Source organism: Fringilla coelebs, assembly GCF_963513975.1.
Source record: "Fringilla coelebs genome assembly, chromosome: 23".
Classification (NCBI taxonomy): Eukaryota; Metazoa; Chordata; class Aves; order Passeriformes; family Fringillidae; genus Fringilla; species Fringilla coelebs.
In genome coordinates, this window is record NC_140049.1 from 1,231,176 (window position 1) to 1,256,950 (window position 25,775).

Consider the following 25,775-nt stretch of genomic DNA (forward strand, 5'->3'; position numbering starts at 1 on the left):
GGATGGACGGATGGACGGATGGACGGATGGACGCATGGATGGGCGGGTGGATGGATGAATGGATGATGGATGGATGGATGGATGGATGGATGGATGGATGGATGGATGGATGGATGGATGGATGGATGGACGGACAGGTGGATGGATGGACAGATGACACTGCAGCTCCATGCCCTGGATGCAGCCGAGCCAGGCAGTTCTGTGGGCGCTGGCCGTGGGCTCCAGGGCCGTGGGCAGGGACGATCCCAGCAGGGTCTGATCGGACCTGGGGCTGTGGCAGAGCGAGTGTGCCACCTAGTGCCACTGCATCCCAAATCTGCGTCCCAAATCTGCATCCCAAATCTGCATCCCCCACCCACACCCTGGACCTGCATCCCGCACCATCCACACCCCACTCCAGACACCCCCAAACCCCTCTCCCAGCCCCCTTAACAGACCGAGTGACCAGATGAATAGAGTACAGAAAATTAACCCTTTTTATTGATGCATTGCAATTGTTCTACATTTTTACCATATTATGTAGAAAATACTTAAAATACAAGCTACTTTGTAAAACCAAAGACAAACATTGAATCCAAAGATAAACTATGTTTTCACAATGGACCCTTCTCCCATATAGTTAGTATTAAATTTTTAAATATCTATTTCTTTTGTTAAAATGATTTTTACATACCCCCTAAGTACATCAGCAATACAAACATAGATCAGTAATTGTCAGAAACTACCTGTATCTAGCGGCTTGTAAAAAGGAAGAGCACAACCATAAAAGAAAGTTAAATTTTACACAGTAACTAGCATATCAAATACATTTAATAAAGTAGGAATTCCATTGCAATATCAAGGATTCAAGCAGAAATACTAACATTACATATAATGTACTGCTACATGTAGTGAGATAGATATAGTTCAAGCTGAATCTGAAATCACACATTATATAAAGTTTAGCAACAAACAACCATGTGGACATGCGGCACCATTCAGAAGTTTAAATAAAATTTAAAAAAAGAAAGCAGGGCTGTGCCAATCCTGTCATTTAGAAGCAATTTAGTTCCATGTACTAAAAGAAATTGCTGAGTCAGAGGTAAATTACTGCATCCCATCAATTAGGTGCTAAGCAGGAAAGCCTCAGGAGTTGCCTCTGCAGGGGCTATCACAGCTGCAAATACAGGTCAGGTAAGAGAAAACTGATTGAACAGCTCAAGAATCACACAGACAAACCTAGCTGGGACCACTAGCTGGCTATCAAATATTCCAAAGGTGAATCCCAAACTAGTTGTGAAGGAAATTAAAGGATGCCAATTCCTATCCAGAGATAGCAGACTTCTCTCCAAAAATGTGTAGCAGGCTCTGACAATGAGGAGAGTCAATTCTTGAACCCAATTTGAGGCTGGATATGCAAGGGAAGAAGGGATGTATCTCCTTAGAGCAGAACACAACACACCTAAATTGGGCATCATATACTGGGGCCAGACTGGGAGGCCCTGGCCCTGCTGGGGTGGGGTTTGCTGTGTATCACAGAGGAGTTCTGGGGTATTATTTGACAGCTTGTTCCAAATGGAGCACGTTTGATTTTACCTACATCATTTGCATCTCATCCTCCCTGTTCCAAGAGGGAACTCGGGCAGTGGAGGAGATGACACCGTGCTTTGGGAATACATTTGATTGGGATTAACTGTGTTCTAAGGTCCTCTAAATGGACGTCACAAGCTGCTGTTTCTAAGGGAAAGTGGGCAAGTTCTCAAAATTATTAGCAGATTTTGCTAGAGGTCTTTCTTCTTTTTCCTGTTAGTGAAGTGTTTTCCATGAAGTCCTATTTGTGAAACAGGGAGTTGGAGCTTGGTTTGCCTTTTGGTGGAAAGGCACAACTCTGTACCCAAGAGGTATCTCAAGGCAAGTACTGAACACAAGCAATGTCAAAAAAAGCAACAAAGTGCCTACAGCAACAAACAGCATCGTTTGCAGCAACGATGTGGCACAGCAAGGTTGGTTCTCTACAAACACACTGAACATCAACGGGGGCTAACGCTACCGCCCAGCTCCACAGCCCTCCAGCCCTCCCTGCTCCTCCACCTCAGGCCAGCCCAGGCTTCCTGCTAGCAGGAACGTGGGCTTGCAGAAATGGCTCGGGCATTCCTCGCCACAGCCAGGTCAGGACTGGCCTCCTTCCCACTGGGATGGAACATAAACTGGGGTTCAAGGTTACCAAACCTCTTATTGCTGCGGCCAGGCGACCGCTCGGACCAGTTTATATCATCCTTTTGGACAAGATCCTTTATGCGTTAGATGAGAAAGAATTCCTAGTACAAGGGACCCAAGAAAACAAAGTGTAGTCCAAAACCTGCACTGATTATCCAAAGTATTTCCTCTGAAGACTAACTAGGGCTACAGCTGACAGACCTTCCCAACAACTCCACACTAGCAGTAGCTATAAAACTTTTTAATGGTATTATGTGCTTTACAGCAGGCTCTCTTTGGTATAAATATTCTATCACCAAGCTAGCAATATTTTACACGACACATCTGCTATTCCTGTGGGGGAAGGTAACGCTACACTAAACCTAATAAAAGTGATTGCACGTTATTTAATCACTTCTGCAATATTAGACTAAACATTCCAATGCATTCCCAGCACTACCTTATCCGAAATGCACTGACAGACACTAACAGTACATGTGCCATTTCAAGGGAAAGCTTCAAGGGGACGTCGCTTCACTGGGAACAAGAACGGAGCTGGGATGAGAGCGGTGACAGGGAGAGGGCTCTGCACCATCCTGCTGCTCTGGCTGGGGGAGCTGGGTGGGTGAATTGCTTCAATTCGACGGGGGCTTGCTGGTCCCTCGTAAGGCAAGCTCACTGTAAACTCTAGTCACACTACATCATCATTTAAGGCACTACAATAAGGGGACACACCAAACAACTCTTCATCACACATACCTGTGCAAAACAAATCCAAGGTATCCTTTCCTCTCGTGAAGCTCTACTCCTCTCTCAGTGCTACAGTGATGAGCTCTAACCATTGCATTATATCACATACATTCCAACATGAATCAATTCATTTTGGTTTAAATACAAAGGATACAACACTTCCATCCCCAGGAACGTTTAAGAATTAGACAAACACTAAGTACAGAGTTCAAGTATAATCACTACACATTTTGATTACAAAGACAGAACATTTGGGGTTAGCAGGAAGTTTTGCTTGTTATATTTTTCTAATCAATATGTACATATTTCATTTTCTGTAAAATATTAAAACACCACCAATACAAAACTTCTAAAATAGTTTTAAATTCAGTAATAAACTTTAAAATCTGGATTTTTTTTCCTTTTTTCTTTTTCTTTCTCTTTTTTTGTCTTGTTTTTTCTTTTTTTTTTCCTTGCAATTCCTACATGCACGTACTGTTTACAAGTCTTATTAAGAGCGCTTTAGAGTAGCTGCTGACATATCCAGGAGGATACGCTCACAGGAGTATAAAAAGCTGTACACATCAATACAGTGATGTTTCATTGTATTTCAAATTTATCTCCCTCCTAAATGAATCACGTGAGGCAAAAATATTAAGAAAAACAGAACAAAGCAAAGCCCTGTGCTTCTGTGAAGGAATCCAGCTCCATTATAGGGCCAGCATCTAATAAACTGCAGAAACCAAATTTTAGAGCAATGCTGCATTATTCACTCTCAACTGGAGACAACAACAACACCCTGACAGAGCTGCTGAGCTCTGTCACACAGTGAGATCCTGAATACAGTTTGAACCACTTACAAGAATTCTGCAATGAACACAACAAAAATTCAGCTGGGTTATGAAGAATTTTCGAGAAAACAAAGCAGACTCCAGGGTTTACAGACTCCTGAATGTATCGTGTTGCTGGCATAAGGCAGCTGCCTCTACCAGTCCTTAAACAAAGCAGAGGAGTAAACAAAATACCTTTGACAGAAACATATATGGAGATGTAATAGCTGTTCAGAACCAGCGATTTGTTAAAGACAAAGTGAATTACAGAACAGATGTCAAAATATTAAATCTGATTTTAAAACTGCCCCAGCAACGTAATGAGATAAACATGCACATTTTTAGTGGCAACGTGGATTTGTGCAAGCTGCTAAAATAGAATTTTTTTGTTTAAGTTACACAAGTTAAAAAAGACATCAGGATCTGTCTTCTGAGACACTGATTTGACACCCCTTTTGATTAGCACAACAGAACAATTTTAAATAAATGTGACCATGAATTTTTTAAAAGCATCTATAAAAAGTAAGTAAAATTTTAAAAACTTAATTAGTGACCCTCGTACTGGTAACAAAGCATGCTGCTCAGTTAGTGACTGAACTCACCAGAGACATTTGGGAACAACATACAACCAGATCAGGGAGAAACACGAACCAGGCAGTCACTCCCAGGCAAAGGTTCACCTGAAATCCTCTCCAGCCTCTCAGGCCCCTCGCAGGACAGCGCCTCACTGGAACTACAAGTAGGAGTACTGGTTGATCTTGGTGGGGCTCAGCGGGTATCCAGTGTAAATAGCAGATCCTCTGGAAGCACCAATATAGGACTGGGGAGCGAACTGGTGTTGGTACTGGGCGGGGGGCACGTTGGCAGAGGTCAGCAGGCTGGGCCCCACGCTGACAGGGACCTGGTGCACCAGGGTGCTGGGGTGGGCAGCGTAGGTGGTGTGGCGCGACGAGCCCTGCGGGGAGAACAGGTGGGCGATGGACGTGGTGGAGCCCAGCGTGGCAGCAGTGCTGGGGGCATAAGTGTACATGTGGGGCTGGCTGGACAGGTGGGCACTGGCCGTGGCTGCTGCCAGGTGGGGATGCACTGGGCTGCTGTGCTGGAACGTGTAGGGAGCCTGAGAAATCGTTGACGTGAGGGGGGCCACGTAAGCTTGCTGCCGGCGTGGGACAGCATTGCCGTTTCTCTCCTGGGAGGCCAGCACTGTGGTTTGCTGGTTCTGCAAGGGGAGGGAGTAAATGAGGTTAGTGGTCGTGCTCAGGTGAGCAAGGGGCAGCCAGAGCCCCCAGTGGACACCTCCATCCCCCCTGGCACAGCTGCAGATCCTCCCTCGTGAGGCCCTCCTGCAGATCTGAGGTGGTGACTGCACTTCCACGGGGACAGAGGTGACACTTTTCCTCTGCAACGGGGCCAACTGCCACTCGGGGGGTACCACAGCTGGACAAGTGAGGGCAAGTCCTAGATCTGACCCAGAGCTCCTCACACATCTGCTCCTCTGCACCTTGGGAGGGTGGAAGCAGGGCTGCCCTCTTTTAACACCAGTCTGGTGCCCATGCCAGAAGTGAACTGCAGGGGAGGCTGCTGCAGTGTGACCCAGAGATCTAAAGTCCTGACACAAAATGAAGTGAAAACAGTCTTTGAATTGAAACATCCAAAGATGCTGGGTGTCAATTGTTATTTTGAGAAAGTCCAGTCTTAACCTACTGGTTGGAGCTCTGTGAGGTCTAAAGAAAGGTAAAGAACTAAAGAATTTCCTCATACTGTGCCTTCAGAGTTACTCTAATTCAACAGCTGGACCTTGGTGTCACCCTCCTGAGTGGCAAGAAGGACCTGCTGTAAGTCAGGTGTGACAAGGAGCACAAAGAGAGACTATGGACACAACCACACTTGTCCTATCCTGCACCACCCCAGGACAGAACCAGCTCTCAAGAATTAACACTTGCAACTACTGATCCTCTTGCAAGCCAGCCTTCCTCCCTGCCTCAGAGGTTCCCGAAGCAGCCGTGAAGCAGCCCCAGGGCAGCAGAGGCAGGTGGGCTCACCTGGCTGAGGTTGAGGGGCTGCACGCCGTTGGTGACCACGCGGTGGGAGCGGTATCCCGTGGGTGTGATGCAGCATCCTGACGACTGCCCGCTCACTGAGGCCACTGGCTTGCTCTTACTGCTGCTGCTGCTGCTGCTGCTGCTCAGGATGCCTGCAAGATACCACAAGCTCAGTCCACTCCTCCCCTTCCCACAGCTCTAGGCACCAAACTGACTGTTTCTGCACAGAGGCTTTGCTTTAATTACAATTTCAAATGTGACTAAGAAACCATCAGGAATGGTTACAGGTTTTCCTAAATGCAGCCAAATGTAAATGAAAGGTAAATCTATCAATGACTATGAAAACAGACCGAGGCTTTCAGAACAGCAGCTGTGAAGCTAAAGCTGAGAAAGGCCCATTGTGGAAAGTCCAGAACCGTGAGGATCAATGTGTCCCAGGGACAGGAGAGCACCCTGAGATACCCACCTGAAGCCTGGGTGGCCACGATGCAGTCATTGAGCTGCATTTTCAGGGGTGGGACGATGATGGTGCGGGAGCTGGAGCTGTCAGCAGCAGCTCTGCTGGGCAGCTCCAGGCCCCCCCCAGTGCTCCTGAGCGAGGACAGGGGGTCTGGGGCATAGGGGCTGCTCAGGGACGAGTCTGAGTCCGGGGAGTCGTTGACGGTGACGTAGCTGATGACGTTGGATCTCTGCTTCATACCCAAACTGCAGGGGGAAAAAGACAAAATACAAATGGGAAATGTTCTAGCTTTGCCCACCAGATTACAGATCACCCTCCGGGATTTCATACCCTCCCTCCTTGTCCATTAAAACTCAGATTAACTACAGGCACAACAACACAGAGATGTGATGGGGGAATATTCTGTCTTATGCAGCTCTTCTGAGCCTGCCCAGGGCTCACACACCGTGTTCCCCCCTCTCCCTGAGGCATGAGCTGAGCCCAGCCCAGCCCAGATGAACAGCCCACCTGGCAGGTTTGTATTTGCTGTCCTCCTCCTCGTCAGTGTCGCTGCGGATGGTGATGACACTGACAGGGGGGCTGGGAGTGTCGGGGATGACGATGGGCTGGTGCTGCTCCTGCACCGGGACCAGCACGTTGGAGGAGGACGAGGTGGAGCGCAGGGGGCTGCTCCCGATCAGAGAGTACACTTGGGTGGGCACAGGCTCCAGAGACGAGCTGGGCCTGCAGGGAAACACAGCAGGGTTCAGCTGCAGCTCAGACAAACAGCATTAGGAACATACCAGCATGAACATGAACATGAACAGAACCTCAGTGCACACACTCAAACAGCAAAGTGCCACAGACACAGCCAAGGGCACTCAGGGATGCTCTGAATGGCACTGAGCCACCTGAACACTGCCAGAAACTGCCACCCCTTGTTCAACACTTCTGTCACTTGCACTGCTATGGCACCAAGACCCCAGGAGTGTAAAACCCCTCTGTAAAACCAGCAAAGCACTCGGTCAACCATGTCCTTGCCCTCACTGAAATTAATATAATTTCAATCAGTGATAACAGCACAAAGGCTTTTCCCAAGACATCTTTAAATGCAATTGTAGCATAATAAAGTTACACCCTCCATTGAGGGTGCTTCTTCACACCAAAAAGGCAACCTCCACAAACAAACTCGTGGCTTTTCTAGGACTAGGAAAGGAAGCAATGGAATCCTTACTTGGCTGTGCTCGGTGCTGGCTGCTTGTTCTTCTTTGCTGGCACATTGCTGCTCTGCTGCTGCCTCACAACATGAGCAACCCCAACATTCAGAGGCTGTGCTGTGGCCAATGTCACGTGGTTGGTCAGCAGAGATGGCTGTTGCATGAGGGTGCTGTACTGATTTCCATGGGAATGTGCATTCCTGGAGCAGAGAAGAAACAAAAGACCCAAATCCCATGACTACACTGCAGGAAGCACGAGCTGCAGCGAGCCCCTGAGGAGAAGGGAGACATTGTGGGCTCTGTGATGGACGCATTCCCACTTGGCAGGGAGCTGCAGCTCCTGCAATCCCTACCTCCAGTCAGCCAGCTGCTGGCTGCTGCCGATGGTCTCTGGGATCACGGCTGCAGGCTGGACAGAGTTGTGCAAAGCAACCCCTGGGAGCTGCTGCCAGGTGGAAGGGAGCAGGATCTGCTGGGTTCCCCCCGGCCAGGCCTGCTGCAAAACAACAAACACAGACACGAGGATCACTAGGCTTCAGTTCCTGCAGGGGCAGGCAGAGATCTGTCCAAGCAATAAATGCACTGGGGTGGACTGTTAGCTTGCAGAGATACAGCTCATCCTTTTTTTCCCAAGGATAAGAAAATCAGAGGAATGAACTTCCCCAACATTTTGCTGATCTCTTTTATCACCGCTGTCACCTGGAGAAAACAGTGTTTATATCAAGCTGCACATGCAGCCAGGTATTGCACTGCCAGGTGGAGCAGCAGCGCTTGGGACTCTTTTGAATGTAAACTCACACCACTGTTCTGCTGAAAGGTCCCAAAATATGAAAATAATTTGGTCCTTTCTGCTTTTCTGCCTTGCAGGGCTCACATTGAGAGAGCTGAGATGGTGTCATTATTGCGGAAATTCACCCACCTCAGCTGAAGCATTTAAGAAAAGCCACATTGAGAGATAATTTAGTTACACAAAGGCAGGTTCAATTCATTAATATTATCACTGTTCCTGTCCAAATAAATTTGACAGCGTAATATTTCCATGATTTTGATAATATATGGCTTTCTGTCCTGCAGCTTAAACTGCAAAACCTGTTGTTTTAAATTCAGTATTTCTGCAAGTAACAGATCCACTTAGTACAAATAAATACCAGTTCCGAACAAGAAGCCTTCAAAGCAGAGAGCTGCTAAAACCTCTGCCAACATAAGCGGAATAATAATAATAATAATAATAACAATAACATTGAAAAAAATAAAAAATAAAAAGAGAAATATGTTAAAAGTCACACCATGCGTCTTTCCAAAAGCCAACACCTGCACAAGACAAAGCAGAGAGTTTAATACAGCAAGATATAAATTCCCAATGAGAGGCAGAAATCGGGCCTTCCAAGCGACGAACTGTTTTGACAGAGGAAGGACAAAAATATGCAAAGCTTAGCAAATGGCTAATGCAAACTCAGGGGAAGCAGCAAGGGAGAAGTGTTGGAAGCACTAAAGGTGAGCAAATTCACGCCAAAGGCTCCCAGAATCCAAACAGAACTAGTCAAGTCCTCCAGAGAAACTCAGAATGCAGGCTCAGAGTCTGGAGACAGCCGGCTCTGATCTCCACTGCTGTACAGGGGAGCTGAACCTCAAGTCCACTGCACACACACAGCAGAACAGAATTTGCCTGTTGAATCAAAGCCCAGATACACTTTGGAAAACATCACTAACAACTCACTTGTGTCCCAAGCTCTGCTATAGTCACCCCTTGCTGTTTTTGGAGCCCAGATTGCAGCCTTTCAGCAATCAAAACTCAACAGGAGGAAAGAAGAAGCACCCCTGGGTCTGTTTAGCTCAGAGCTGTGACCAGGAAAGCCCCACTCTCCTGCCTTCCCATCCCCAGAACCAGGGAGCAGCTCACTTGGTTCACAAGAACTCAAATGAGTGGGTTTCAATTTCAGGACAGGTATGACTCGAGCAAATCCCACTTCAGCAGAGGTCTCCCTCTCGGAAGAAAATGACATTCAAACTACCACTTTAAAGCCACAAGAAACAACATGGTTCACACAATGGAATGTGCTTTGAAGGACATGTGAGGATACCAGCACTTCAGTGCACTGCAATGTTTTCATAAGCTTCACTGATCTGATTCTGGAGTTTTACAATGACTTCTTTGTGGCACTTGCAAAGTTGTTCTGATGCAGGTGCCAGAATACAGAAGAGGACAATTTTGCAAATGTACATCACTTAAAGCTGTGTTCATTCCTTTCCCCCATCCTTTTTTAAAATTGTTCCAAATCACCTAAAAGCTAGCTATTGCCATTTTGGATACTAGAGCTCACCTTTAATTTCAACCAAGAAATACATATCAACTGAAAGTATCTGTGAGGAACAGAATCTTTATCTGGATGAAGCAAGCTACGTGCGATTGGCTATAAATAACAAAAGGCCAGAAAATTATTGTCAATGTTCAACAGAGGTTAAGAGAAATCAACTGCCAGAGCAATACATTAAAGGATTTGCTGTCATTAGGGATTTTAGCCTGTGCTTAATGATCTGAAACATTTCTCCATACAAAGCAGCTTTACACGTGTTGCAAACAATATATGGAGCTAACTTGCCAAGTAGGTCAAATTCTGGCCATCCAGGTACCTGTAGCAGAGTCAAGCTAAAGACTGATTCCTTTGTATTCCACAATCAAAAGGCAAAGATAGGAGAGTAAGTGAAGAACAAGAATGATTACAACTCTTCTAGGGTCTAGTTTAGAAGAGCTTTCAATACTAGGCTAGCAAAGGTAATAGTCAATGGATCTGGATTCTTTACAGAGCCACACTAAACGTCAGAGTCAGACAGTGCTTCAGCAATGTTGGGGAGGAAAACAACAAGACATTAAGATGTAGCAAGAACACAGCCACAAGATGGCACATGCTTCCATGCCCTCTGCAAGTCTAAGTTAAAACAAAAACTCAGTTAGTGAACACAATCAAGGGAGGCAATTACCAGTACTGCAGCCGTCTGTTCGACCAGCGCCGGCCGGCCGGCTGCGCAGTTCAGGGTAAAGGGCACCGCATACTGCGGCGTGATGGTGGCTACTTGAGGATGAAGAGTTGCTACCATTAGTGGTGTACAGCTTCCCTGAAATGTAGATCAGGCAGTGAGTGAAACACACGAGCTGAGGCAGGTCAGTGCAGGTCAGTGCGCTGGGCAGGGCCGGGCGCGGAGGGAAGGGACGCGCCGACACCGACACCAGCACCAACACCCAGACCCTGCACGGCTCCACAGGCACCTCCAGGGCCTGGGGAGAGCACGAGGAACTGGGAATCTCCAGTCCAGTGACACAGTTCAAAAGTCAAAACAAGTTGGGGAAAAATTTGGGGACAGGACCTCTCCGATGACACAGTTCAAAAGTCCAAATGAGCTGGGGAAAAATCTGGGGACGGGATGTCTCTCTGATGACACACTTCAAAAGTCAAAGTGAGTTCAGCTACTGGCACTTTGCTGGGTCCCAGAGGGCAAGTGACAGCCACGCTGCACTAGCCATGGCACAGTGCACCCCGGGCAGCTCCCTGCACTTGCTGTCAGACCTTCAAATCCACACACAGAACTCTTGAGAAAAGGTAAACTATGGGATTTCATGGAAGGCACAGCAGGTCTTTGGTGTCATGAAAGAGCAAAGTTATCCGTGATGAAACCACCCAGACATGTATTAGTCCACCAAATGTCTAATTTAAGTTAGATTCTTGGTGTACAACTTGCATTCTTGGATTCAGGTGGGCCTTCAAGTGGATTCTGCTTTTTGGATACTGTGACCTGTATCATTAATGCTAAAGAAACCAGCAATCACAGAATGCCACCTAAACATTTGGACTGAACAAACTAAAACTTACTCCTCTACAAGAAGGTCTGTAAGTGCAATATACTGTCTGAAGAGTAAAACTAACAGAGTATGTGCTAATGCCAGCAGAAACTAAAAACTATGCAAATAAATAAAAATGCACTTAATTATAAAGGCAACTACAAATTTTCAGTGAATAAAACTTGTGAATCACCAGGCACTAATTGTACATTAAAGGATTGCTTTTTGGAAATTAAAATGGGTTTAATTTATGACACATTACTAATATTTAAAACAGCATTTTTAGAATGATTTGTGAATTTTGGTATTGTATGTTGCTTAAAACTGCAAACTGCAGAAATAGATATGTCATTGCTACACATTAATTCACACTAAGAATGTAACTTGCTGAGAAGGATTCAGAAATAATTTTGTTGATTTAAAGAAATTTTAGCATGAGTAATCTGTGTTGTCACCTCTGTTTACCGGGATCTCACTTCTCACAGCAATGATTTCTCCTGCCACGTTTTTAAAGTGTAGGCAAAAATGACCAGCACTGCCTTACAGGCAGTGTCCATGCCTGAAAAATACAGCCTGTTTTTAGCAGCTGAAAACCACATATTTATTCCCATTATTAAATCAAACTCCTAAAACCAGGGAGGCACATAACATAAAACAGTTCAGACTTTAAATATTCCAGAAAAACAAAACAAAACAAGTAAATACTGTCTTAGAAGTGACCTGCATTTAACCTTTCAGTGTGTCCTGAGAACCCCCTGCACTCAGGCAGGTTCTCCTGGATGGTGGAATTGCAGTTGAGCCTATGAGGGGTTTGAGGTGGCTTTTTTACCTGTGTGAGAACTCCAGACTGGATCTGCAGTGGCTGTGCTGCAGGTGCTTGTGGCACAATTGGGACAGCATTTTCCATCCTGACTGGGAACCCAGAATGCTTTGTAGTTGCCTGAAGTCCAGCTGTGGGGAACAAGACACATCGCTAAGCTGCTGCACTATTCTTTCATTTGTTTCCAAAAATCAAATTCCTACTAAGTAAGGGCACAGAATAGGGTGGGATTAAGGGATAGAAAAGCTTTGACAAAATCCCAGTAAAACATCAGCTGAAGTAAATACTTCTGCACCCTGGGACCCTGCAGGGCCATGATGGACAGCCAGCCCTCACCAGCTCAGCTCTGTGGAGTCTGGCTTGCAGAAACAGTGACACAGACTCCCAATTCCAACCTGCTCGAGACAAGGTGAAAGTTCAAGCCTGACACCATCAGTTCCCATGTCACAAATACCCTCCAGACTAAGACAATCCAGATATCAGCATAACTGCAGAACCCTGAGGATGAACAGAGCCATGAACAGAGCTGCCTGTGCTAAGCTCACTGACCCACAACCTGTGACGATCTGCTGGTGGCAAAAACCTGCATCAGGGTTGTGAACTGAGGCTCAAACACCAGATATTTACTGCTGAGATAACAAACACAGCAAGACACACTGATTTTCAGGCAGGTCTGGCTCCTCTGCTCCCTGCTTTCTGTGGAATGCTGCTGTGTTCAGTTTGGGGGGAAAAACTGGTTGAGCAACCAGCTGGAGCCTGCAACCCAGGCAGGCAAGGTCCTGTCACCTGTTCCAGCACGACCTGGAAGGGAATCAAGCTGCCTGCACATGTCTGACCTGGTTCTGGAGCTCCATCTGATGCAAGAGCCCCGTGTGACACCCACAGAGAGCTCTGCTCTAGTCAGGCTTTTCTCAGTTTAGCACAAATCACAACTTCTCCTGCCTTAACTGGCTGAAACCTCAGTATCACACAAAGGGTTCTTGGCTTACTTTGAAAAGCAGGGGGACAAACAATGAAGGTCTGCTGGAAGGGGTCTGTCTGTGTGCAGATCTGGGTGGTTCCAGGCTGCAGGGAAACACTCTGCTGGGCCACTCCTGCCACTGGGGCTGCAGAGGATGGGTACAGGGCAGACTGGTAGTTGAGCAGGGAGACGTCAGAGTTGGCCAGGGAAAGAGTAGCAGCAGCAGTGGAATTGGAAGCCAACACACTGGCCTAGAAAAACAAACAAAAAAATCGCTTATCTCCTGTAATTTTATCTCTCTTTGTTACAAAACAAACAACAGGAACCATCAATATCAAACTGGGAGGAAAGCACCTGGAAAATGTTTGAAGTAAAAGGCTTAAGACAACACAGAACAAAAACATGAATTGCACCATTTTCGACACATGAAGTAAAGAGGCTTCTTGGTCTGAGTTTGGGAAAATTAGACTTTGAGACAAGACTAAGAGTTTTGGAGAGTAGTTTAAATTTTGGCCTGAAGGCACCAAATCAGCCTACTCCATGTCTTTGATGAGGATAAAATAGGTGAAAGATGCTGTACCTGGTTGTGTACTGTGTTGAGCTGGTTGTTAAAGCTCATTGTCAGGTTTGTGCTTGTGTTAGGAGCAACGTGAGTGGTGAAAGGGCTCTTGATCTGATTCACTGTATCATACATGTTCACTCTTCTCTTGCAGATCTCCATGTTCTGAAAGCAAGATTTCACACTGGAACAGAATGACAGAAGGAAAACATCAGATTTGTAAAAACAGGACACAGATGTGACAGATTCCCAACTTTATGCACATGCTTAAGGTTTGGGTTCTTTTAAACCAGCAAAGAATGCCCTAAAACATGAAAAGGAAGCTTATGAACATTCCATTCCTTACACATGCCATTGCTATTTTCAGATCAGCCAGGAACTGCAGAAAATAGCACTGACAGAAAGCTGGGAAGTGCTGCTCTGTGATTCCAGCAAATCCTGAAACAAAACAGCCCATCCAAGGGAGCTTACTGGTTACTGTGGGGGAAGTCCAGCAGATGTGCCATTGTAACAAACGAATGGTTCAAAGTCTTCAGTGGAGTAATTCTCTTATCTGCATCAATTGTCAACATTTTCTTCAACAAATCAATGTATTCCCTTCGGTCAGCCTTCTCTGCCAACATGTCGGTCCCTTCTAAGTCTGTAGACATATTCACCTGGAAAACCACATGGGAGCAGTTCACAGAACCATCAAATTAACTGCTGCCTAACAGTTCAATAATGTCACATCACACAGAAATAGTTACTGAGCAGTTCTGTCTCTTAGCCAGAGCAATTTCAGGTATTACAGTGCTAGCACACTGCCTTTCCCTCGCTCGTTCTAGGAGAGAAAGTCAAACTTGCACATGGAATTCTCTTCTCAACAGGGAGTTGGGTCTATTCAAAGGGACCAACCAGGCTTCATTCTCCACTCACTGCCAAAATGCCTTCATGTGTTGGGGGAATCTATAAGGGACTCTCTGCACAGATGCAACCGGATGGTAACAGCTACAAAAGTGACAGAAAATTGATATTTAAGATTTAAGGCCTCATGATATTTAAACCATTCAGATATTCCTTCATTTTACCTCTAAAGAGAGAATAAAAATAGGAATGATCTGTAGTTCTTGTCACTATTTCCAAAGTCTAATAAGAGGTTTAATCCTACAAACACATTTGAAGGGGCTCAGCTCTCCTACTGCTCTGCTGTACTGGGGACAGGCTGGGCACACTCCTGCTAACACACCACATAAGAAAACACAAAACATTTCAAACAGCTTTATAATTAACATTTGGACTGGTTTTAATCCACTGATTTCTGATGCAAACTGGCACCACTGTAAACCTCCATTAGTGCTCTGAACTGGCAGTGGAAGAGGTGCTCCAGCACAGGAGCCTCATTTTTAGAGATCCCCCAAAAAATGAAAGTTACTAAATTATATGTGGAAAATTCATGAGTTATCTGTGTCCCAAGATGCCACACACCTGCGCCATATCATCCAAACAGTTGAATATATATTTCCGAGCTTCTTTTGATTTTATTCCTGTTTCCAACTCATGTTCTTCTGGGGTCTATAAAAGAAAACATTAGTATAAACTGAGATTCTGAGTATTGACAAGGAAAAAGCAGCAAGAAATTGCTGAGGCAGATGATCAATTGCTGCTTTCAGACACACCACACACCAGCAGGTCAAACCAAGGAGCCCTGGGATCCCATCCCCTCAGCTGGAAAGATCATTCATTGCAAAGCTGAATTAACATCAGCATGACTTCATTTCAAGGCTGCCTTGGGTAGTGCATTAGCCAAAAGAACTGAAGGTTTCTGATTTAGAAAGAGGCTATAAATATTTTAAATCCCTCTTCTACAAAGAAGAAAGGCAAAATTCCCCTCTTTTTGCTGCTCAAAGGGAAATGAGACCTAAATCCCATTCTTTCCTGTCCTCTGCCAAGCCATAACCAGATTCCTGATAAACTAACAAGCCCATCACAAAATACTCCATATTTTACTGGTTGGATTGTCAGGAGATGACAACAAGATGACACACTTCCCTGAGAATGAGCAGCCCATAATAAGCAGCCATTATCTCAGTGAGGAACACCCACCCTTGGCTGGTGCTATCATCACTGCTGCTTTTGTCAGAGCAGCAGCAGGAGCTCTGCACAACCTCAGACCCCAAAGCCAATCCTCACTCACAGTGTTTGCACAGCACCCAAAACTGGGTGGGAATTTCTATCAAAAATGTACTGGGGAGGAATTTCTATCAAAATGCCAAAACTGGGTGGGAATTTCCATCAAATCCTCAATGGACAAAGGAGAATTGGGGATGGGAGAGACAGACAAACCTTGAGCCTCCACAGTGGGTATCCCAAATTTGGATCTCTGTTAAAAAACCTGCTTGTTTTCGTTCCTGCACTGAGAAGATACTCCGCTGGAAGGCCTTGAGTTTGTGAAATATAACGAATCTAGGAAAGAAAATGACAAAAGTGAGGACTCCCACCATAAAGAATTCACAGCTAATGAGGTAATTAACAACCAGGTTTGTTCACAGCTAAGAGGAAATTACCTGTAAAGAAAGACTGCCCAGATATGCCAAACTGCAAAATTAAAGGGACCATCTCAAGGATTTACAAAGCAAAAACTTTAGGTTTTAAAACTTTCTTATTTTATGGGAATATTTTTTGCTCATGTATATGCAAGCAGACTGCAGGCCTTTAAGACATTAAACAGTGTAAGAAATAGATATTTTGAGGGGAAAAATACCACAGAATTTATCATGTATGTATAAATAATTAAAGGCATGATTATCCAAGCAACATTGCTGTGCCTGCCTGCACAATATGCTAGGCACACAACTTCAGAATAACATCATGGCAAAGCTCTCACTGACCAAGAAACCAAGACCAAATATCCTCAAACACATTTACTACACTTATTTTTACATGCTAAAAAAATAGCTCAAATTTTTGAAAGATGCACCTGAATCCTTGTGGTGGTATTGATAAGACACTGGTAAAGGAATTACAATTAAAAAGCTATGCTCAAAAGGAAAGAAAATAGCAAATGTATAAAAAACTCCACAGTGTTAAGGTAACTATGCCTTGATCAAACCATCAATTACAGATCTTCACAGATTCTTAGCATTTCTTATTTGCCAAACTCCTGCTATGGCACTGTGCCAAAACAGGGCACTGTCCCAGCTTGTGATCACAGGAATTTATGGGCTCACTTTTCAATTAAGCCAAGGTGGATCCAAGTGTCTACACGTGAATATTTCTTGTACCTACACAACAGTTCAGGTAGCAGTTCTATTTTTAAAGGACCAACTTTTGCTTTACAGCCAAAGGGGGTTTAAAAAAATAGCTGTAAACCCCATCCCAGCTCATGAACTCATTCCTGGAGAGGTCCTCTCACAAGTTCCACCTCAACTTTCACTTGCTGCTGCAGAATCTCAAAAAAACATGAAAGCCAAGTCATCCTCAGTCTTCAAGGGAAATTCAGACATCAAAATGAACCCCATGAAGTCACACCTCACAAAGGGCTGCAAAATCCTGTCATTAAGCAATGGAAAAAGCAGCTCCTCCCCAGCCACCTACACCAGCAGATAAGGTTCTCAGAAATTACACAAAACTCAGTGCACAAGGAAACCACCAGCCCCTACCTCAGCTACTTTCTAACTCGTTGTGCTCATTAAGGTACCACTGTGTTTCCTTTGGAAATTTACAGTGCTGGGAAGACACATGTAAGACACTTAGTAAGTTTTCATGTATTTTATCACATAAGGAAAACCATACCAAGCACTGCAACAAGATCCCACCGTAAAAACCCCAGTGGAAAAGCTACTCTGAAAAAAACCCCTCTCACAGACCTTTTGTCCTTTTATAGGCACTGACTAGGCCAGGTAATAATGCCAAGTATCCACAGAAAGGACTAATTAGTTCAAGATGCCTCTCAGAGTCTTGCCCTTGAATTCCAAAGACAGCTTGAGGCTCATGCTTTGCATAAAAACTGAGGGTTGCTGTAGGTATTAACAGGGCAGAAATGATAGGCTTGCTCTGTCCCCACATGGAAAAACTGCCCTCATGGTGAAATTACAGAGGGTGTTTCACACCAGGACACACACAGCTCGCTTCTGCTTTGGCAGGAAGGTGTTTTAGCAGCTTTTGGGTTTGGAAACCAGGGGTTAACTGCAAATTGGCCCCCTTTTTTGGACAGGATACACTCAGCTCAAGTGAAAACACACAGAACTCCGTGCTCCCTGCCCAGAGACAATGGGAATATCACAGAGAGAAAATGAGCTCAGACAGCAGCAATGTGCACTGATGGAAGCTGATGGAGGACACGGTGGGCTCAGGAGGGTTTGAACACAGAAAGTCAAATCTCTCACATGAAGATCCCACATCTCCCCCGTGCTCTCACCTGGTCATACTCAGATGCTCCTGGATACAGAGGCCAGCCCAGAAAGAGCTCAGCTATGACACAGCCCAGTGACCACATGTCAATGGCTTCACAGAACGGCAAACCCAGGATGATCTCGGGAGCTCTGGGAAGGGAAAAGGAAAGAAAAGGCCAAAGTCAGATCTTCTACTCTGAAAGCTGCATTTCTCCCCTGTAAACCTCTCTGGGTAAAGCCCCTCCACGCACAAGAAAATCTGTGTGAATAGAAATTATTCACTTTAAAGCAGAAGTTGTTTCCTTGGGTGGCCTAATGGATCCCAACCTTTTTTTCACTTAGGTGGACTCTTTTATTGCCACGGTGCCCCCCAGCTCCTAGGAGGCCTTCATATCACAGTTGCATAAAGTCACTCCTTGAGTAATCAGTTTAATTACACCTGACAGCATGTGAGGTGTCCCTGAGACAGCACACAGCATCACAGAATTATGGAGAGACCTTCAAGATCATCTAGTCCAGCCTATCCTAACAGAACTGGAAAGAAAAGCTCTGGCAAACAGAGACTTTCCTACGAGAAGGTCTTGAGACCCCAGGTAAACAGCTGCAGGAGGCTGCCTGCTTCACGTGGGAAAGAGGAGCACCTGCAGAGCCAGGAAAAGGAGCTCCTCAGAGGGCAGCTGGGTTTCTATCAGCAGGTTTTCATGCAGGGTTTGCTCAGAGAGTTTCGAGTCTCAAATGGATGCAGAGCCCAGCTGGAGGTTGTGTTTCAGGTTTCTGTGCACTCAACCACACCTAATGCAAAATGTACCTGTCTGGCCCAGCCTTTATGGGGAGGTGATAATAAAACCTCACACTCCAAGCAGGGTTTGCTTCTCTAACAAGTTGGAATTTCAGGGAGATTTCTGTCTGGAGCTGACTCATAACACAGAAGGATGTTTTAGTACAGCTCTTCACCTACACAGAGTTCTGAAAGAAACTGAGGCTGTTCCGGCAGGAGAAATTCTGGTCCTACATTTGCATAGAGCACAAAACCCCAGGTGCTGCAAACCCCAGGTGAGCTGCTGTGGGAATTTACCCCGGAAAGTACAGGAAATACAAAAGCCTTGACCTTCACAATGAATAACTAACACAAGAGCAAAGGAAGACAGAAAAGCCCTAAACTCCAGGCTATCCATTTCCTGGTCATGCCCCAGGGCTTGTGTGGCATTTCTGGTGTTACACTATGGATACTTCAGTTGTTAAAAAAGGCTCTGAAACCGGCTCTGATCCCTCTACTGAATTCTAAAAACCAGGGCTTGCATAATGTACAGGTGTCAGTAAATCTGACACTCACCCTCCTCGACTGCTCAGCCTCCCAACTGTTTGTCCACGGCAAGAAGTGACTCCCCAATTAATCACCCTTTGTGCAGTGGTGACACAGATACACCTTTTGTTTCAGGTGTCTACACAGGTGTCTCCAAAACAGAGGCACTCAGCCCAGCTGCTCAGGCACAGAGCACCTGAGAAAGCACAGGATCAGAAAAGGCCAGGCTGGATGGAGCTTGGAGAAACCTGGGACAGTGGAAGGTGTCCCTGCCCAGGGCAGGGGTGGCATGAGATGAGCTTCAAGCTCCCTTCCAACCCAAACCAGTCTGGGATTCTATTAAAAAAATAAACAGCCTAACCAGCTGCCTGTTGCAGTGAGGTCACATTTATTCTTTATTATCCAGATTTTATGATGTCTGAGCCCCCAAAACCAGAGCCATGATACACCTTCAGTAATCAGAATAACAGATTGTTCAAGCTAAGACATAACTCTCCACTCAACACTGATCTGTTCCTACCTTCTTGTTTGGCTGCTCCTGGCAGTTGTTGACTTTGGAAAGGCTTCTCACATGTGAAAATATAAAATGATTGTGCAAGTACGAGCAGTAGCTGATATTTGAATGCTGACTCTCCTGCCAACATTTCTATTTTAAGGAAATATGCTAGAATGGATACAACTTTCTACAGGCTAAGTAAGAGGTGCAAAGCAGAGGAATCTCTTTCTTCACAAGTAGAAAATTTACAATTCATACATTTAGACAGAAGCCCCCCTTGCCATTACTTTATGAGCCATCATCAGCAAACTGTACTGCCCCTCTTGAGGATCCTGATGTAGGAATTTCTCATTCAGAAAGGACCCAGACCTGTCATAAAAGGCACGCTGCACTTGGACTGGCAAACCAAGTAAAATATAGATGGCTTGTGGAATATGCAGAGCATGCTAATCCTTCTCTAGTGTGCTAAAAACCCCCCACCAATTCCAAAGGAAATAGAGATTGGTGGCAGTTTCACTCTAGGATGGAACAGACTCACATATTCCCAAATCTCAATACAATGATAATAGCAAGTTGAAGTCTTGTATTTTATTCCCTGCAACTAAATAAATAAACTTGTCATGAGCCACCTGATTTGATTCTGATTGCAGGACAGGGCTGGGAAATCAGAATTTCTCTCATCTCCTTTTACACCACTGCAATTAGCAGCTTATGAGATGTGAGCTGAACCAGGACAGCAGGCAGAGGTCACTTCCATAGCTGCTCTGCCAGAGATTAAAGTGATTTTACCATCTTAAGCTCTTTGAAATAAAATCAACAACACTCTTTGCACAGATGCTTGCTAAGCACTGCCTCCCAAAGCTGACAAATACACTCAGGCACTCTCAGAAGGGAAAGGACTCACAGCAGCCCCAGAAAACTGCAAGACTCCCTGCCAGCGTTTCCAAACACCTCATGTTTACACCTGGGCTTGGGGATGGGAACACAGAGCCTGTGCAAGTGCAGCAATGCAGGGAGCAGCAGGGCCAGTCCAGAGCTGGATTAGCAGAGTTAGACTTGGCAGCAGGCACTGCTGCTCCCCAGGCCAGCATGGCTGGGACAGAAGTAGGTCATGGAGCCCAAAGCAGAGGTGAGAAATGGATACTCCTGCACTCTGCAGCTCCCCCAGTGCTCAGGGCACCTTCTCATGGCCCAGATTGTCCAGTCCCACAGCCTGTGCTCCACAGTGGCCCACAGGCAGCACCAGGAGGCAGGCAGCTGAGTAAAACTCCCAGGATGGCTGCACTCACTTTTAACACAGGACATGAGTAAACCCCACTCTGTACAGCAGGGAGATCAGTATTGCAGGGACTTTTTATTTCTGCAAGCTATTTCCTTCCATTGTTCATCCTCCCCAAGAACAAAAGCAACCTGAGGATGGTACTCTCATTTTCAGGTGAGGAATTACTGCAAAAGCATCCTAGAACTGCCACAGAAACTGTTCACTGCAGAGAGCTGATCTACTCCTACTCCATGATGGGCTTCAGAGCCAAAGAATTCTTCATGGGCACTTCTGCTCAGGCTTTGAAGTGTGAGCAGTAGAATTGCCCCTCCTGAGTGGGGTCAGGCAGCAGTTCTGTGGAAAAGGGATCTTTCCACAGCAGAGGTTACCCAAGTGTCAGTAACAGGGATTGAAAGCTCAAAGGTGAGCACAGAGAAGTTTATTTTTAATGGCTGACAGAGAACCAAAGGAAAAATTGGTCTGCACTCTTTCATTAAACACAGCATTGAAAAAAAAAATCCAACTTGGAACTCATCTGAACACTAATTTAATGTGAATATGGGTAAAGCAATCCAGTTCTCCCACAACAAGCAGGTTTCTGCACCATCTCTGTAAATTCCTAGATTATGGATTTTAGTAATCATCACCATTTGACTAATTACATATCACTAAATACTAGATTTCCACATCATAGCATTCTTCACTCCAGCCAAGCAGACAGTCCTACGCCACCTAATCCCAGGTTATTTGCCTTTCTGGCAGAGTCAGTCACCCCAGGGAGCTGGAAGGGGCTGGAGTCCAGTGCCCCACACACCGATGGAGCAGGAATCTCCCTCCCTGCAGCCCCTGGAAGATTCTTATCACCCCTCACTGCTTTTCCTCAGCTAAATCTGTTTTCTGAGATACCAGAAAATGGAGAGCACCATGGGCCTCCCCAAACTGCTTTGCTGACACATGTGGCAAGCCAGATAGAGCAGATTCTTGACCACTGGTCACTTCTTTCCATGCAACAACAACAAAACTGATGATGTACTTTAGAGAGTGAGTGTTTTTACAGGGCTGTGGGGCACAGGGGACAACTGCACTACAAAAAAAAACATACCAATCAATAGTTTGGAATTGGAAAGATTGGTGCCAACAAGCTGAGCAAAGATCATGAGCAATGGATTAAGAAAAGTCTGTATTACATGAAAGGAATGTCATGGAAAGCTGGTACTGGGTGTTGGAGTTAAAAAGAAAAACAACACAAAAACAAAGGGAGCAAGCACACAGGGAGCATGAGGGATGAACAGAGCAAACCTACAATAAGCCAGGCTTTAAAACTGAAGTGAGCAGCCAGGGAAGACATCAAACAGGGCAGAGACAGAGGGTGGGGCAGAGTGTCTCAGTCCTGTCTGGTCCCAGCTGGAAGGACTAGATACTAGTTCTGAGTTTTGCGTCAAGTGAGCTCACATTCCACCCAAAGCAACCCTGACAACACAGCACAGACTCTTTGCAGCCCTTTGAAGCCAGAAGTTCTTTCTGCATCCGTTTATTGAAGTCTGCTGCTACTTAAATTCAAATACAGACTTAACAGAGCCAAGCTGGAGGAATAATTGAAAGAAACAGCACAGCTTGCTTTACGCACAGTCTCTGAGTTTTAAAGTTTCTGGCCATAATTTATTTTTAATTCTTGGGCACAAGACATCTCCACATGTTAAGGGAAGCAGAGATCTTTCTCATCACTGCTCTAAGGGAGCTGCAGGTCTCATGAAAGCATGACTTAGCCAGGGTTGACACAGGAAGTCATGTGCTCCTAAGGGGGTTCAGACAAAGATGAAGAATCAGAAGAAACAAAAGCAAATAGAAATTGGCATCCCTTTGACTTCTCTCCCTGCTAAATGTTCAAGGTTAATGGACTAGTTTCAGATCATAGCAGACAACCTCAAATGCACTACTTAACACTTCTCCAGTTTGCCACTTCATACAGTGCCACAAGACAGTGGACAGGATAAAATCAACTTAGTGGACTGATCTGGGGGGAAAGGAAGGTGCTGGGCTGCAGATTAGGCCACCCTAAGGCAGACATTCTATTTATTTACATCCAGCTTTCAGAAGAAATCTCCAGGAAACATGCAGAGCTGATGATTTCCTGCTGCCCCTCAGCTGGGGTTAGACAGGAAAGCTCAGTGTCTGCTGACGGAGCCTCCAGCAGGATCAGCCTGACCTGGCTCAGGGAGCAAGGGCAGTGCTTACCTGTAATAGCGTGACTGCAGGTACGTGGAGCACACGGCCTTGGACACGTGGCTGGCCGACCCAAAGTCTATCACCTTCACTCTGTAGGGCTGGCGTGCAGGATCCACCAACATGATGTTCTCTGGCTTCAAATCAGCATGGATCAGACCCAAGCTCTTCAGCTTCATCAAGGCAGTTGCCACTTGCTGCAGGATGGGCCGGATGTACTTCAAGGGCAACGGACTGAACTTGTTTTGCTTTAAGAAATCATATAAGTTCTGTTCCAGCATCTCAAAGACAAGGCATGTATGATTCTTGTGTTGAAAGCACTCGTAGGAGCGGACAAAGTTGTACTCATCAGCATTCTCACTGCTCAGGCGAGACAGGATGCTCACCTCGATCTGGCCCTGCCGGGCGTACGAAGGGTGGTTCTTCAGGATTTTGATGGCTACAATCTCCTTCGTGCTACGTTTCCAACATTTCGCCACCTGCCCGAACGTCCCTCGTCCCAGGAATTCCAAGACCTCATAGCTGTTGGTCATAGAGCACAAGATCTCATGCTGGACCAGCTGATAATCTCCCTCCCCACTGGAGCTGCTGCTTTTCGTGGTGACCGTGGTGGTCGTGGCCGCAGCTCCCACCGCAGGTCTGTTTTGCAGCATGAGAGGTGGATGTTCCTCAATGATCTGCACACTACCGTTGCTGTCAACCTCTTCACTTTTCCTTTTTAATCCACATTTTTGGTATGGTTCCAGCAAAGAAACGTTGCTCCTGTGGGTGATGGTCTGGCTGCTCTGGAAGGACGCTGTGGCGCTGCTGCCGGTGCTGTCGGCCGCGGTGACCACGATGTGCTCAACGGAGGGAGCGGGGAGAAGGAGGTTCTGGTCGTAGGCAGGGATGCTGAAATTGGCTACCTGATGAGAGGAGCTGGCTTGCCCTTGAGCTGCTGGGAGGTTTTTGCTGTGGGTATAATACTTGTCACTACTGCTCTGTCCTGAAACATCCCAGACAGACGGCTCCACTTTCAGTTTCTTGGCACTGCAGAAGGCACTCGAGGATACTGACGGAGGGGAGAACACCTGCAGCTGTGAGGCCATACCTGGAAAGAAAAAGGAGAACTCATAAGGGGCTGCATGTTGGGATGGACAAGATCCTCTATCCACACAAAACCCAGAATGACAAAAATCCAGTGTTTTTCTGAACACCATGTGGTGCCCACCACTGAGGAAGGGAACCTCTGTAAGTGTTGCCCTTAGAGCATCACCCGACCGAGACTGTGCAGTGGGATTACTGCATCTGAGAAGCACACAGCTCTTTATCCAGCTCTCTAAGAGCTAAAGAGTTCCAGGACACGACACGAATCACAGAGTCAATTCAGTTGGAAAGACCTCTGAGATCATCGAGTCCAAGCTGGTGACCAAATACCACCCTGTCACCCAGACCAGAGCGCTCAGTGCCACGTCCAGTTGCTCAAACACCTACAGGGACGGTGACTCCACCAGCTCCCTGGGCAGCCCGTTCCAGTGCCTAACGAATGAAGAAATTCCTCCTATTGTCCAACCTAAACCTCCCCTGGCGCAGCTCAACACTCTGCCCGTTCGTTACCCGGGAGAGGAGCCCGACCCCCACCTGGCTACACCCTCCTTTCAGGGAGTTGCAGAGAGTGATAAGGTCACTCCCGAGCCGCCTTTTCTCCAGGCTAAAAAAAGCCCCAGCACTGGAGAAAACAATACTGAGGATCGGAGGAGCGCAGGCAGGGGGAAGACCCTGCGAGAATTACGATCCCGTCCCCAGGCCTGTTTCCTAGGCACTGTAAAAACAGACTCGGTGGGAAACCCAACCGCGGCAGGCCCAGCCTCCCTCCGGGGCAGCACCCGCCGCGCGGCCCGCAAGGCCGGGAGCGGAGCCCGCCGGGAGCGGAGCCCGCCGGGCCGGGCCGTTACCGGGGCTCGGGCCGGCCCCGCCGCCGCCCCGGCCCTCCCCGGCCCGGCGCAGCCCCAGCGCGGGGGAAGGGGCGGGCCCGGGCCTGCCCGCCCCGCCGGGCCCCGCCGCCCGCACTCACCGCCGGTGGGGGGTTCTCAGCCGCGGGCCGGACCTGCCTGGGGGACACGCGGGGGTGCGGAGCCCCGCAGCGGGCTCATCATAGCCCCGCCACGGCCGCCGGCCCGGCCCGCTCGGCCCGCGCTCGCCGGGGGGAGCCCCCAGGCCGCTCCGCCGCCGCCGCCGCCAGGCTCCGCCGCGCCCTCACGGCCCGGCCGGGCTCCCCCCGCCCCGTCCCGCCGCCGCCCCGGGCCCGAGCGCCCCCGGCCCCGCCGCGCTCCCGCCGCCGCTCCGGGCCCCGAGCGCCCGCACAGGCCCAGCCAGCCGAGCCCCGAGCGGGCGAGCGCGCACGTGACCGCGGGGCGGGGCGGCCGCAGGAAGCGCCGGGGCCGAGCCGGGACCGAGCGGGGCGGGGCCGGGGAACGGAACGGGACAGGGCCGGGACCGAGCGGGGCCGGGCCGGGGAACGGAGCGAGACAGGGCC

The 25,775-nt window shown here is 47.1% G+C and overlaps 1 protein-coding gene across 5 annotated transcripts; it reads right to left on the reverse strand.

Annotated features, from left to right (window-relative positions):
- Positions 1-453: 453 nt before the first annotated feature.
- Positions 454-25,512, reverse strand: HIPK1 (homeodomain interacting protein kinase 1). 5 transcript variants are annotated; one of them, XM_084220784.1, is made up of 16 exons: positions 25,314-25,512; positions 23,273-24,350; positions 18,004-18,127; positions 15,930-16,049; positions 15,072-15,158; positions 14,079-14,263; positions 13,629-13,791; positions 13,077-13,299; positions 12,097-12,218; positions 10,412-10,546; positions 7,786-7,925; positions 7,450-7,632; positions 6,744-6,959; positions 6,243-6,481; positions 5,777-5,928; positions 454-4,953 (listed from the first exon to the last, which is right to left on the reverse strand). In XM_084220784.1, the coding sequence occupies exons 2-16, from the start codon at positions 24,346-24,348 to the stop codon at positions 4,468-4,470; spliced, it is 3,651 nt and encodes a 1,216-aa protein (XP_084076910.1). In that variant the 5' UTR covers positions 24,349-24,350; positions 25,314-25,512; the 3' UTR covers positions 454-4,467. The 5 variants fall into 5 exon arrangements, with proteins under 5 accessions (XP_084076910.1, XP_084076913.1, XP_084076912.1 ...); XM_084220787.1 differs by having other exon boundaries at positions 454-4,467; positions 7,786-7,928; XM_084220786.1 differs by having other exon boundaries at positions 454-4,689; positions 7,786-7,928.
- Positions 25,513-25,775: the final 263 nt, after the last annotated feature.

Excerpts from the sequence above, each read along its gene's own strand:
- HIPK1 (XM_084220783.1), bottom strand. The coding sequence starts at position 24,348 with ATGGCCTCACAGCTGCAGGTGTTCTCCCCTCCGTCAGTATCCTCGAGT. Across the intron at positions 16,050-18,003 it reads GAGCATCTGAGTATGACCAG|ATTCGTTATATTTCACAAAC; the intron begins GTGAGAGCACGG and ends TTTCTTTCCTAG. Across the intron at positions 7,929-10,411 it reads AACAGACGGCTGCAGTACTG|CAGGCCTGGCCGGGGGGAAC; the intron begins GTAATTGCCTCC and ends GTTGTTTTGCAG.